Source organism: Lepus europaeus, chromosome 16 (assembly GCF_033115175.1).
Source record: "Lepus europaeus isolate LE1 chromosome 16, mLepTim1.pri, whole genome shotgun sequence".
Lineage (NCBI taxonomy): Eukaryota > Metazoa > Chordata > Mammalia > Lagomorpha > Leporidae > Lepus > Lepus europaeus.
This window is the reverse complement of record NC_084842.1, coordinates 15660499-15673354: the sequence shown is the minus strand read 5'-3', so window position 1 is coordinate 15673354 and position 12856 is coordinate 15660499. Positions and strand designations below refer to the sequence as shown.

Below are 12856 nucleotides of genomic sequence, written 5' to 3'. Positions count from 1 at the left end.
CAGTGAAGCTCAGTAGCTCCTCTGCCACACAGACAGTAAATATCTAGAGGGAGACTGAAGTTGCTGGAGGAGGATCCGTCAACAGGCACACTGTGGATCCCTCTCCTGCAGCAGTGTGAGCACGCTGGACGCGTGAGCGCAGGATGGGTTGGAAGGACAGGACACCCGTGTGCTTCCTCGTGATCTACAAGTTAACTAACCTGCCTTGCGGTCTTTGACCACTCACTACCTTACTGGGTGTCAGAACACTCCCTCCCATTCCCCAGAGGAGTTCATGTGGAGGCACAGATTTCTAGAACTGGTGTCTTGGTCACTGAGCTGAAAGAAAGCATAGCACTTAGGACTAAGACCCCACATAACGCTCACGCTCACATCTCCCTGCAACTCCTAGGGGCTGTTGATGTCTTCCATAACGTGCCCCTAATTCACTCTAGAACTTTCCTCAATGTAGTTCACCTTAATTATTCATGAACTCTGCAGCTCTAAATACGTCATTCACTAGAACTGATGTGTAATTCCCCTACATCTATACTGCCAGGCTTTTGGGTCATTCAGCCACATCTCCCGGTGTGCACGTTCCCAGCTGAGATGGAAAACTTCTGCCTCCTTATTTTCACTCTACTACAGTAAACACGTGTTCCTTTTGTGGTCTATTTGCTGGCCGCGTTTTCTGCATGTTGTGACTTCACTATTTAAACTGGCTCTAACATAATGATGACATGCTGTCTTACCCTACACAGACAAAAGGCTGTGTTGTGCCTTGGAGAGAGGTCACTGAGTTAGATGAGCCTCCCCATGTCAGGAACTGCAGTGTCGCTGGCATGGCTTTAGTGTCCTCAACATGAAATACACATAGAACAAGGTTATGTGCTGATCGGTCAACAAAAATGTCTAGACCAGAGCCTCACAGAAACCCAGTCCTGTTATCTGCGTCCCCTGGGAACTGTATCCCCTGAATTCGCTAACTGAATATTCATTGAGATTTTTTTTTTTAGAATGCAACTACTGTGAGTAATGATTATTTGAGCACACAGATTTTGGGCACTGTAAAAGAAACAATTAAAACAGGACTATTTTAATACATTTTTAAGACTGTAGATTCACACAGCTTCATTTCAGGATTGTATGTGGCTTCAAAAGACTCATTTTTCAAGTTAGAAAGTCTTTGCATTTACTCATTCATTAAAGAGTAAGTGGTCATTCATTCCCAATCATTTGGAAACCATTACTCGACCCAGCAAGTGCCTAAATCTTTTGTATTATGCTTTATATTCATATTTAATATGTAATAAGTAACAACTTTTAAGCCAAATGATTTTTTGTCAGAAAAAAGTAGTTTATAAGTGAAGATTTTTTTCATTACACTAACATGTTACACACATACACATATCTTACTAAGAAACACTGTAAATAACTCAAATGGGATGTAAGGATATATTTATCTGAAATATCACTGTCGGGAAACATGTTGAATTTTTAAAAGATAAAACAACGTCCTTTTTGTTTAAAAAGCATGATCACAACTTAAAGGCAAAATTAGTATTCAACATATGTGTCCTGTAGTAATATTTTCCTATTGAGAATCCACAAAACAGGTTGAATAACTGTATTCCAGAATCAGATAGGAAGTCCACCTTTAAAATCCTGGTACATCTTTACATTTTATGATTTATTGCTATTTACCTTTTCTAGAATATATGCCTCCTCTCTCTAACTATAAGCATTCAGGATTTATAGGTTTACCATAGAGCAAGTTTTTTTTTTTCTTTCCTTAAAGGTTTATTTATTTATTTGAAAGGCAGAGTTACAGAGGTAGAGAGAAGGAGAGACAGAGAGAGAGATGCTCCATCTGCTGGTTCACTCTCCAAATGGCCACCACACCCAGTACTGAGCCAGGCTGAAGCCAGGAACCAGGAGTTTCTTCTGGGTCTCCCACATGAGTGCAGGGGCCCAAGCATTTAGGCCATCTTTCACTGCTTTTCCCCGGCCATTAGCAGGGAGCTGGATCAGAAGTGGAGCAGCCGGGACTTGAACTGGAGCCCATATGAGATGCCGGCTCTGCAGGCGGAGCTTTAACCTGCTCAGCCACAGTGCCAGTGCCAGCAGGTTTTTCAGCCTTAACATTATTGATGTTTTCGACTAGATCATTCTTTCCTGGGAGGACACCTGCTAGGTGACATTAGCACACATGCACACACCTAGCGCTGAGAACCAAAAACCCCTCAGGATGTTGCCAAATGTCCTTGAGGTGGGGAGGTGAGCAGGAAGCAGTGTAAGCCCAGTTGGGGACCACTGGCCTAAAGCAGAAGTTGACTGATGGTAATTTAACATGTTGCCAAACTGTCTCAGAATTTTCTAATCTGTTGGTAAGACAGAATGAATTTATAGCTAGATGCGATGCTTATCTTTCAGCTTGTTATTAAGCGACACAGAAAAGAAAAACATGTTTCTGCATGTTAAGAAGTGCCAGCAGAAAATTCTAGATAGGGTAGTAAATATGCATGAACAGAAGAGAGCTTGTCTACTAAAATTTCCCATAGTATCGTTCTAAATGTGAACTCTGACAATGACCACATCACGTTAGATCCTAGTTATAGTTCACAGACGCATATGCTGTTTTTCCACCTAAGGAAGCACTTGTAACTAGAAGATGGGAACCAGGCCTCTTAGTCCACTTTCTGTTCTGGTGACAGAATGCAACAGACTGGGGGAATGATCAGCCGTGGAAAGTTTTTTTTTTTTTTTTTTTTTGACAGGCAGAGTGGATAGTGAGAGAGAGACAGAGAGAAAGGTCTTCCTTTACCGTTGGTTCACCCTCCAATGGCCACTGCGGCCGGCGCATCGTGCTGATCCGAAGCCAGAAGCCAGGAGCTTCTCCTGGTCTCCCATGCGGGTGCAGGGCCCAAGCACTTGGGCCATCCTCCACTGCCTTCCCGGGCCACAGCAGAGAGCTGGCCTGGAAGAGGGGCAACCAGGATAGAATGCAGCGCCCCAATCGGGATTAGAACCCGGTGTGCCGGCGCCGCAAGGCGGAGGATTAGCCTGTTAAGCCACGGCGCCGGCCTAGCCTTGGGAGTTTGTTCAGCTCACGGTTCTGGCAGCTGGGAAGTTCAAGATCAAGGGGTTGCGGGCACCTGGCCAGGGCTTCCTTGCTGCATGGTGGAGGGCATCCCACAGTGAAGAAGTGCACAGGGAGACTGAGTTTATCCTTTCCTTGGGAGCCACTCCCAAGATAACTAATCCACTCCTGTGATGATGGCCCTAATCCGTGCATCAAAGTGAGGCCTTCACGGCCAACTTAACTCCTTAAAGGTTCCTCCTCGTAATATCATTACCAAGGCAATTAAGTGTCAAGGTAAATTTTGGAGGAGATGTTCAAAGAACATCACTAGGCGAGGCATCGCTTTCTCCAAGGCAAGGCAGGAGACTTAACTAAACTAAGAACACAGGCTTAACCAGGTACACACAGAACATTTCCCAGTCGTAGAAAAGCTGGTCAATCACCCCTTGCCCTCAACAGTGGCTCCATGGCGTGGCTTACATGTAGGTGGCTTTACAGACCCCCAGTTGAATATAAACAAAAGAAGAGCAGAGAGTATATAATCTCCTCTGATTTCTAGTACTTTAGGTGGAGTAACCAAATCATAAACTTTTCCCCACTAAATACTCGGTGCATTGTATGGTGTTGATGGGTCAACAAGAATCCCTCCTGGTTGTGGATTGAATGCTTGTTTCTCCCCAGGATTTGTGTGTTGAAGCCTAACCCTCAGTGTGATGGGGAGGTGGGAACTTTTGGGAGGTAATCTGACTGAGCTGAGGTCGTGATGTGGAGGGGGTAGGAAGGGAGGGGTAGGAAGGGACTCGTGCCCTTATTGGAAGAAACCAGTGAGCTTTCACTCCACCCCTGCACCCTAGGATGCTCCCCACCATGTTTTGGCACAGCAAGAAGGCAGGCATCTGCCAGCTGTTATCAGAACCTGCTCCTGGGGCTGGTGTTATGGCACAGTGGGTTAAGCCCCACTTGTGACACCAGCATCCCTATGAGACTGCCAGTTGAGGTCCTGGCCACTCTGCTTCTAATCTAGCTCCCTGATAGTGCACCTTGGAAGGCAACAGAAGATGGCCCAAGTACATGGGCCCCTGCCATCCATATGGGAGACCAGGATTGAGTTCCTGGCTTCTGGAGCTGTTGGAGCTATTTGGGGAGTAAACAGTGGGTGGAAGATCCCTCTTTCTGTATCTCTCCCTCTCTCTCTGTGTTATTCTGCCTCTCAAATAAATAAATAAATGAATCTTTGAAAGAAAAAACAAGAACTCGGTTCTGCTGGTACCCTGGTCTCTCAAATTGCGTTAAATAAATGTCGCCTGCCGTTTAAGCCACCCAGCCCGTGGTATTTTGTTATGGAAGCCTGAGCTGACTAAGACACTCTTCTTAATGTTTCCAACTAAAATGGAGCCCACAGTTGCAAGTGCAAAGAAGTAAGGTGGTCATAGAACAGGTTCCCATGGCAACTCTCTCCTGCCAGTCCTAACTGGGTTCAAGGTTATGGCATCTGGGTCTGCATCCTCTCCCTGTGCAAAGACAGAGACCCTTCTAATGTGGAACAAATCAATCTCTGTTCAGGAGACAGAAAAGAGCCTTCATCTGTATTTTTATCATGAATAGCAGTTTTGTATAAGATGGCCTTGCTCTGCTGAAACACATTATACACAGATTAATTTTTAAAAATGCATTGGAGCACCTGGGAATTATTTGGCAAAATATTTTTTTCCACTGCAAAACAACTTGTAACAGGATTCCCTTATATAGCATCTTTTCTACCATAGTTAAGTATGATATACTTGGTATCAGGAATGCCTATATTAGGTAGATGAGCCTACCTGTGTATATTTCAGGCCTGTATGTTTCTTCCATTTTTGGCATGTGCTTTTCTGGACACAACTGGGGAATCTGAGGAACAGATTCCCTCGTCTCATGGACAATCTCTGGCAGTAAGAGAGCGTGGAGGCCTTATAATAAAAACAATGCGATCTGGTACCATGTGGGACCCATCTTCTCTAGGAACCTGAGTCCCGGTCAGTGGCAGGCTGATGCAAGTGACATTCAGTACTTTAGGCCTAGAATTTTGTTAAGAAAGGGTACTATTGTGGACTGTAAAGGTTATCTGACTCCTAAAGGCCTCCTTTGCCTTGGAAGAACCTGGCTTTATTTCAACAGAACAGAGTAGTGCTTTCAGTGAGTAAGAGTCTTCTAGTACTTTCTTACTCAAAAGTAAAAGAAATTGGAATGATTCAGCAGAGAGAATACAATAACAGTATGATGGCATAAATAGATAAAATAATCATATGCACCATCAGTGCATCTGAGATTAGTTACATAACTCAAGTAGTCGAGGTATTTTAAAAAATTGGATACAAGGAATTACATCTACTTCTCTACAGAGAATGGATGCTGAGCCCCGAGAGTGGCCTCAACATGTAAGCTATTCTCATGGCAAAGGGTGAACATGTGAGTCGGCTGCCTTACCTCCTATGGAGATGATGGCATCGAAGCCCTGATCCCTAAAGGGGAGATTAAGGTTGTCACATACCATGACTTCACATCCTCTATTCCGGGCAATCTCTACCAATGGCCCACAGTAGTCACAGCCCAGGGCATGCACCTGGCTGTTCACTTTAAGATACTTTCCAGTCCCACAACCTGCAAGAGAGAAACCTGCGTTACATATGATCCGTTCATGTGTCCAGTAACAAGTTCATGTGTCTAGTAACAAAGAGTTTTACACTAACTGACCAGAACAGGACACAGAAGTCAAGGAAGAACCTTCAGAGACTACTCCCATATTTTCCTATACAACAGGACTAGGAAAGGGTATGGAAAAAAGGCATTGTATTTGTTGGATGCTTACTGAGATCACTTCCATGGGCTTAGAAAACTAGCACAATCCCAACAGGTAAGCTGGCCCATGGCTGGGAATGCCAACGTGAGGTCCAGCATCTCGGGGATGAACGGTCAGCAGTCTCTTAACTTCATGTGTGTGTTTCACTATGCGTGTATTCTGTAGGTATGAATGTATGTATGCTAAGGCATTTATTCTTCTGTTGTCCCTCCAAAGATCCATCCCCCTGTGGCTGTGTACAATAAACCACTGTAGACAACTTTTCAATGGTTTTGAACAAAGTAATTTGTATAATAAAACATGCTTTTCAAATTTTAAAAATGAGAATTTGAATTAAAAAATAATGTTGGACATCTGTTATCCAAGTTATTGTCAGTGCTAGGTTATAAAGTGCCTATTATTACCTCGGTATACAATTTTATCGAAAAATGTCAAGGTTCATGCATTCCAAAGATTTAGCTCCACCAGCTCTTATGATGAAGCAAATAGTCACATAAATGAAGAGCCCTCGGAACAAACCTTCTATCTTCTCGTGCCTACTATTATATCTCATCACAGACAAATAATCTAATTCTCTTCCAGAAACATTGCAAGAAAACATTGGAGCTGCTATTTGTAACTACTGGCATTCTCTTGATTTTTTTTTTTTTTTTGCTTGAAAAAATGTCTACCACCCACCATTCAAAGATGATTGTTCTACTGCTTCTGAAATAAATCATGATGTTGTTCAATAACTCCTTAACGGACACTTGGCCAAATTATGAGACAATGAAAGCAAAATTAAGGTTCCTTGATGCCAGTGATTCAATGGAACACACGTGAATAAAAAATAAGATTTCCAGCATTTCTATTCTAATGCAAATGATTGAGGTCATAGAAAAACGTGAGATCTCATAGCCACTGTTCCTAATAATGCTTCTGAGGAAAAAATAGCTGGCACTGTGGCGCAGCGGGTTAACGGCCTGGCCTGAAGCACCAGTGTTCCATATGGGCACCGGTTTGAGACCCGGCTGCTCCACTTCCCATCCAGCTCTCTGCTTTGGCCTGGGAAAGCAGTAGAAGATGACCTGAGTCCTTGAGCCCTTGCACCTGTGTGGGAGACCTTGAGGACCCTGGCTCCTGGCTTCAGACTGGGGCAGCTCCGGCCATCGTGGTCAATTGGGGAGTGAACCATCAGATAGAAGACCTCTCTCCCTCTCTCTCTCTCTGCCTCTCCTCACTGTGTAGCTCTGACTTTCAAATAAATAGATAAATCTATTAAAAAAAATCCACTACTGAGAGCAATAGTGGGGAAAATGTAATTTGCAAAGTATTTTAAAATTGAAATCCTGTGTATTTCAAAGAAGGTGGCCGTGTTTTAAGAAAAATAGCCTTGCAAAGGTGTTTGCCATTTTACTGGCCTAAGGGACACAATTTGAGGAATAATATGGAAAATTACTTCAAAGATATTGATAAGAACAGGTTCACAGACTGTTAGAGCTGGAAGGATCTGTTCAGAAAGCATGTGAATTAAAGAGGAAACAGAAGCCATGTCAAATACACACAGCTTCTGAAATGTTCCCGGTATCCAGGCACCCTTGGCTTATCCAACATTCATTTCTTTTTTTTTTTTTTTTTGACAGGCAGAGTGGACAGTGAGAGAGAGAGACAGAGAGAAAGGTCTTCCTTTTGCCGTTGGTTCACCCTCCAATGGCCGCCACGGTAGCGCGCTGCGGCCGGCGCACCGCGCTGTTCCGATGGCAGGAGCCAGGTGCTTCTCCTGGTCTCCCATGGGGTGCAGGGCCCAAGGACTTGGGCCATCCTCCACTGCACTCCCTGGCCACAGCAGAGAGCTGGCCTGGAAGAGGGGCAACCGGGACAGGATCGGTGCCCCGACCGGGACTAGAACCCGGGGTGCCGGCGCCGCAAGGTGGAGGATTAGCCTGTTGAGCCACGGCGCCGGCTAACATTCATTTCTAATGTCACTCATCTTGCAGGGAGTCATGGAACTCCCAAGTTTAATGCCATTACCCACTTCCTAAATGCTTGCACTGAGATGCTGTGGAAGGAAGAGTTTATTTCAAGGAGAAAATCAAGAAGGTTTCCAAGCTTGGCCATTCTATTATCTTAAAAGTAAATAAGAATACTCGGCTGGTGCCGTGGCTCATTAGGCTAATCCTACGCCTGCAGCGCCAGCACACCGGGTTCTAGCTTGGGGCACCAGATTCTGTCCCGGTTGCTCCTCTTCCAGTCCAGCTCTCTGCTCTGGCCCGGGAAGGCAGTGGAGGATGGCCCAGGTCCTTGAGCCCTGCACCCTCATGGGAGAGCAGGAGGAAGCACCTGGCTCCTGGCTTTGGATTGGCGCAGCGAACTGGCCGTGGCGGCCATTTGGGGGGTGAACCAACGGAAGGAAGACCTTTCTCTCTGTCTCTCTCTCTCTCTCACTGTCTAACTCTGCCTATCAAAAAAAAAAAAAAAAAGTAAATAAGAATACTAATGATGCTGTGGTAAGCTCTAGCACACAGCAATCCAATGAGAACCCTGCGTGGCAGTAATGAGCGATAACAACACGTCTGTGTGTGTCCATTCCTCGAAGTGGGGATTCCCCATCACGCAATGACTAAATAAGAAAATATAATTGGCTCAGTTCAACACAATTTGTTGGCCCATGGAGAGCAAATATTAGCTGAAAACAAATTAATCTGAACACTTTCTCTGAAGTCTGCTGAAACAATTTTTTTTTTTTTTTAAATTGGGAGCTCTTAGCTGAGAGCTTATCTGAAAAAGCATCCTTTTATCCTTTGGGGACAAATCATATATCCTATTTCTTCCTCATTTTACCTTAATTTTTTCTATTATTATTATTTGAGAGAAAGAGCTTTTCAACCCAATGGTTCACTCTCCGAATGCTCACCATGGCCAGGTCTAGGCCAGGCTAAAGCCAGGAGTTAGGAATTCAATCCAGGTCTCTCATGAAGGTGACAGGGACTCAATGACTTGAGCCAGCTGCTGCCACGCAGGGTCAGCCTTACAGGAATCTAAGATCATGATCTGAAACTGAGTACTGAACCCAGGTACTCCAACATGGGATGCAGGCATTTTAATTACTAGCTTAAACGCCCACCCCTTCTTTCACATTCTATGCATATTTCTTAAGGGCAGACATGAGGAAATATTTTTTATCCTGCAAGCTATATAGTGCATGCTCTAAACTTTTCTTGCTTCAGCGAAGGAATGGTAACCAGAGAATAAATTAGCCAATCAAATTTGGCCATTGAGACCGGGAACAAACACACTGAGAGTCAAGGGGCAAGTGGAATCTTCATTATTGAAAAGGGGATGGATGTTTGGTTGGTAGTGAAGATGTCCTCAGGCCACTGGAGGGAGCACCTGGGGGCAGTTCCCAGTCCCTGCTCCTGACTCAGCTTCCTACCAACGCAGACCTGAAGGGGAGCAGAGATGACTCAAACAGTTGGATCCCTGCCACCCACATGGGAGACCTGGATGGAGTTCCCAGCTCTTGGCTTCAGTCTGGCCTAGTCCTGGCAGTTGTAGGCATTTGGAAAGTGAAAGATGATAGCTCTCTCTCTCTTTGTCTCTCTGCTTCTTGAATAAATTAGAAAAAATCTTTTATTAATGATTAAAAAATTATTTTTTTATTATGCACACAAAAATAAAATTTTTAATTTTTAATTTTCAGTTGTCTCTGATGTCAGGTAAAAAGTAGATATGGTTCAGGGCCAGCAGTGTGGGACTGTGTGATGCCAGCATCCCATATCAGAGTGGGAGACCTGGAAGAAGCTCCTGGCTCCTGGCTTTGGATAGGCATAGCTCTGGCCATTGTGGCCAATTGGGGAGTGAACCATTGGATGGAAGACTTCTCTCTCTCTGCCTCTCCTCTCTCTGTGTAACTCTGACTTTCAAATAAATAAATAAATCTTTTTTTTAAAAAAAAGATTTTAAAAGTTTCACCACTAAAATAGTGAACCTGACCCGGTGTTTCCTGTTTAGGCAACTAGAAACCAGTTATCTCTGGATTTTTTTTTAAAACCTACACCGTATTTTATTAGTAATCAATTATAATTCATACAAATTGTTAATCTAATAACAAGTACAAATAATCAATGGAACATCTGATGGCTTTTCTAAGTGGAAAACCTAAAACAAAAACCATTTCCCTTTGGGGATAGTGCAATTATTACACTGTCTTTTCTTCTACTCATCCCCTTGGACTTCTTTCTTTCCTTTCATTTGTTTCTTCTTTCATTTCACATAATCAAAATATTACTATTCAAGTATTGAATAGCACAAAATTAAAACATAAAAATGGACAAAAAGATATTTACTAAACACATGACTATTTTGCAAGAAGTATTTAAGAAATATTATTTGTACTGTAATGTGTAGCAGCAAAAAACCATATATTATGTATTAATAAGGCCTGTTAGCATGGAATTCTGTGTGGGTTTTAATACCAGGCAGATCTAGAAATACAAATAAGAAAGAATTTCCACAATATACTGAAAGAAACAAAAGCTAGGTATACGATTATTTGTATAGCATATAAGCATTTGTGTAATCAAGAAAGACAACTCCACCCATATGCACACCCATAGGAGCAAAGATGCTTATATGTATATAAAACATCTCATGAGGACTATACAAGAGGCTAATAGCATAGGTTGCCTTTGATGAGACTGCTTGGTACCCAGAGACTGAGATGGGAGGGCAGTTTGCATTCTACATCCTTGTGTGTCTTTCTTACTGGGCCATATATGTAATTACCTGTAAATATGTTTTTTAAATTATTTATTTTGAAAGAACAAAGCACAGAGAGAAAGAGAGAGATGTCCCGTCCACTAGTTCAGCCCCCAAATGCCTGCAATAGCTGGGGCTGGGTCAGGTCAAAGCCGGGAGGTGGGAACTCAATATGAGTCTCCCACGTGGGTGGCAGGGACCCAAGTACTTGTGCCATCAGCGCTGCCTCCCAGGGTGCGCATCAGCTGGCAGCTGGAATGAGGGGTGTGAACCTGAGACTCAACCCAGGCACTCCGATATAGGACATGGACGTTCCGAATGGCATTCTGATGACATGTCAAAGCTGGTCCCATGAAGCATTTTGTATTTCTCTCTTTTGGGGGTGCTATTTGTTCATATGGTCTCACCATTCTTTTGGGTTCTTGGTATTTCTTTTGTCTTTTGAACTCACTCATAGGAAACAAAGCTGTATATTGATCAGGTAATAATTTAAAAAATGTGACCAGAGACTCATAGAACTTAATCCTATATCTCCCCTAAGGCCAATGATTCATTATTGACTAGTTCAGTGTTGATAACTTTATAGAATATAAGTACCTTGAATAATGACAATCATTTTATTTCTTAGAAATAATTTTTAAAAGGTATTTCTTTATTTTCTCTACTTGAAAAGCAGAAAGAGAAAGAAAATCTTCCACCCACTGGCTCATTCCCCAAATACCTACAGCAGCTAATTCTGGGTCAGACCAGAACTAGGAGCTGGGAACTCCATCCAGGTCTCCCAAGCAGTGGCAGGGTCCCAAGGACTTGAGCCATTATCTGTTGCCTAGATAGGAAGCAGAGTAGCCAGGACATGAACAGACACTCTGATATGTGATATGGGCATAGAAAGCAGCAGCTTAAGCCACTACACCACAGTGCCTGCCCCTGTATTTCCCACTACGAGTTCTTATTAAATGTGTGTCATACTTGGAGAAGCTGGCCTTTTGCCCCGAGAATATTTTAACAAATAATATAGCTGTCATCTAGTTCATTAATTTCATGTTCTAATACTTAAGTCTTTGCTTCATTTGAAATTTATTTTGATTTAAGGTGTGACAAGGTAGCTCTCTTCTAAGACATACTGTTTGTCTCAAAGCCATTTATTAAAAAGTTCCTTTCCCACACACTGATTTTAAAATCCTGGTACCTTCCTTAGAACAGGCATGGGAAAAAGTCCAAACCCATTGTATCTTCTGAAATAGGATTTATTTTTCAAAAGTTGACATGATAGAGATATTTTTCAAAGACTCTGAATTGCACCCCTTCTCCCATTCCACACTGGCTGTACAACCTTTCACAAGCCAGAAGCTCAGACATAGGAGGAATCTGTAAGAAGTTCATGGAAAATGCCTATTACAAAAAACCCATCCACAGATTTCCATAATTTTTGCACCAAAATAAAATTATCTTTTAATTCCATTTTTTCCCTCAAACTGTTTGAAGCACTCTCCTATGCCTGCTTCCCCCATCAGTATTTAGAGCAAGTATCAAACTAGATGGGATTTGTAACTGCAGACTTACAGCTCTTCTGGGTACAGTCAGCACGCAGTTGCTAAAAGCAATGGCTGAAAGTAGTTTTAGGTGGGCAGAGTGCAAGTGACAATCCAACCACATCTGGAATGTCATCTTAGATCTCCTGGGCTGCAGTTCACCATGTCTCAGTTTTGAAAGATACTGAGACAAAGTCCTCCAGAAAAATCAGTGATTGTGAAAATAATTGAAGATAGACTCTATTAATAGAATACCTATAGAATAATTAAGGGAAAGGACCTGTGAGATTAACAAGAGGTTCTAGGACCTCTTCCATAATCTGACAGTTCGTGCCCGACCATAGAAGGAGTTAGATCACTCAAGGTATGCTTCCGGCATAAAACACAAGTCATAATCATGCATGCCTCTAAATTTAGGATGGTCAGCTTCACAAGTGGTCACTTCTGTCCTGATTTATTCAATCTAGATCGGGGTGATTTGGGTGGAGGACATGCCCAGAGGCCCCCCCAAATGGCCACTGTCTAAATGTTGGCTTCTGGAGGCTTTCTCCTTGCTTCTTTGAGGGCATGAATTTTAGCTGTAAAGTGAGTATCCTAGGGACCGGCATGCCAAGACCACCACATCAGGCTTCTTGCTAGAACAAAACAGGAATCCTGCAAAGGAAAGGCGTGATGGAAGAGGTTTTA

The 12856-nt window shown here is 43.1% G+C and overlaps 1 protein-coding gene across 6 annotated transcripts in view; it reads right to left on the bottom strand.

Annotated features, from left to right (window-relative positions):
- The window catches only part of TRMT9B (tRNA methyltransferase 9B (putative)), a 53341-nt gene that overhangs the window by 3653 nt on the left and 36832 nt on the right, over window positions 1-12856 (bottom strand). Inside the window, exon 3 of one of the 6 annotated variants that reach the window (XM_062213559.1) lies at window positions 5528-5701. The exons of 1 other annotated variant lie outside the window; for it this stretch is intronic. In XM_062213559.1, the coding sequence (XP_062069543.1) occupies window positions 5528-5701 (174 nt within the window). Of the gene's footprint in view, window positions 1-4881; window positions 4962-5527; window positions 5702-12856 lie in introns of those variants that run through there. 4 more of the 6 variants (XM_062213560.1, XM_062213563.1, XM_062213564.1 and 1 more) reach the window with 4 other exon arrangements.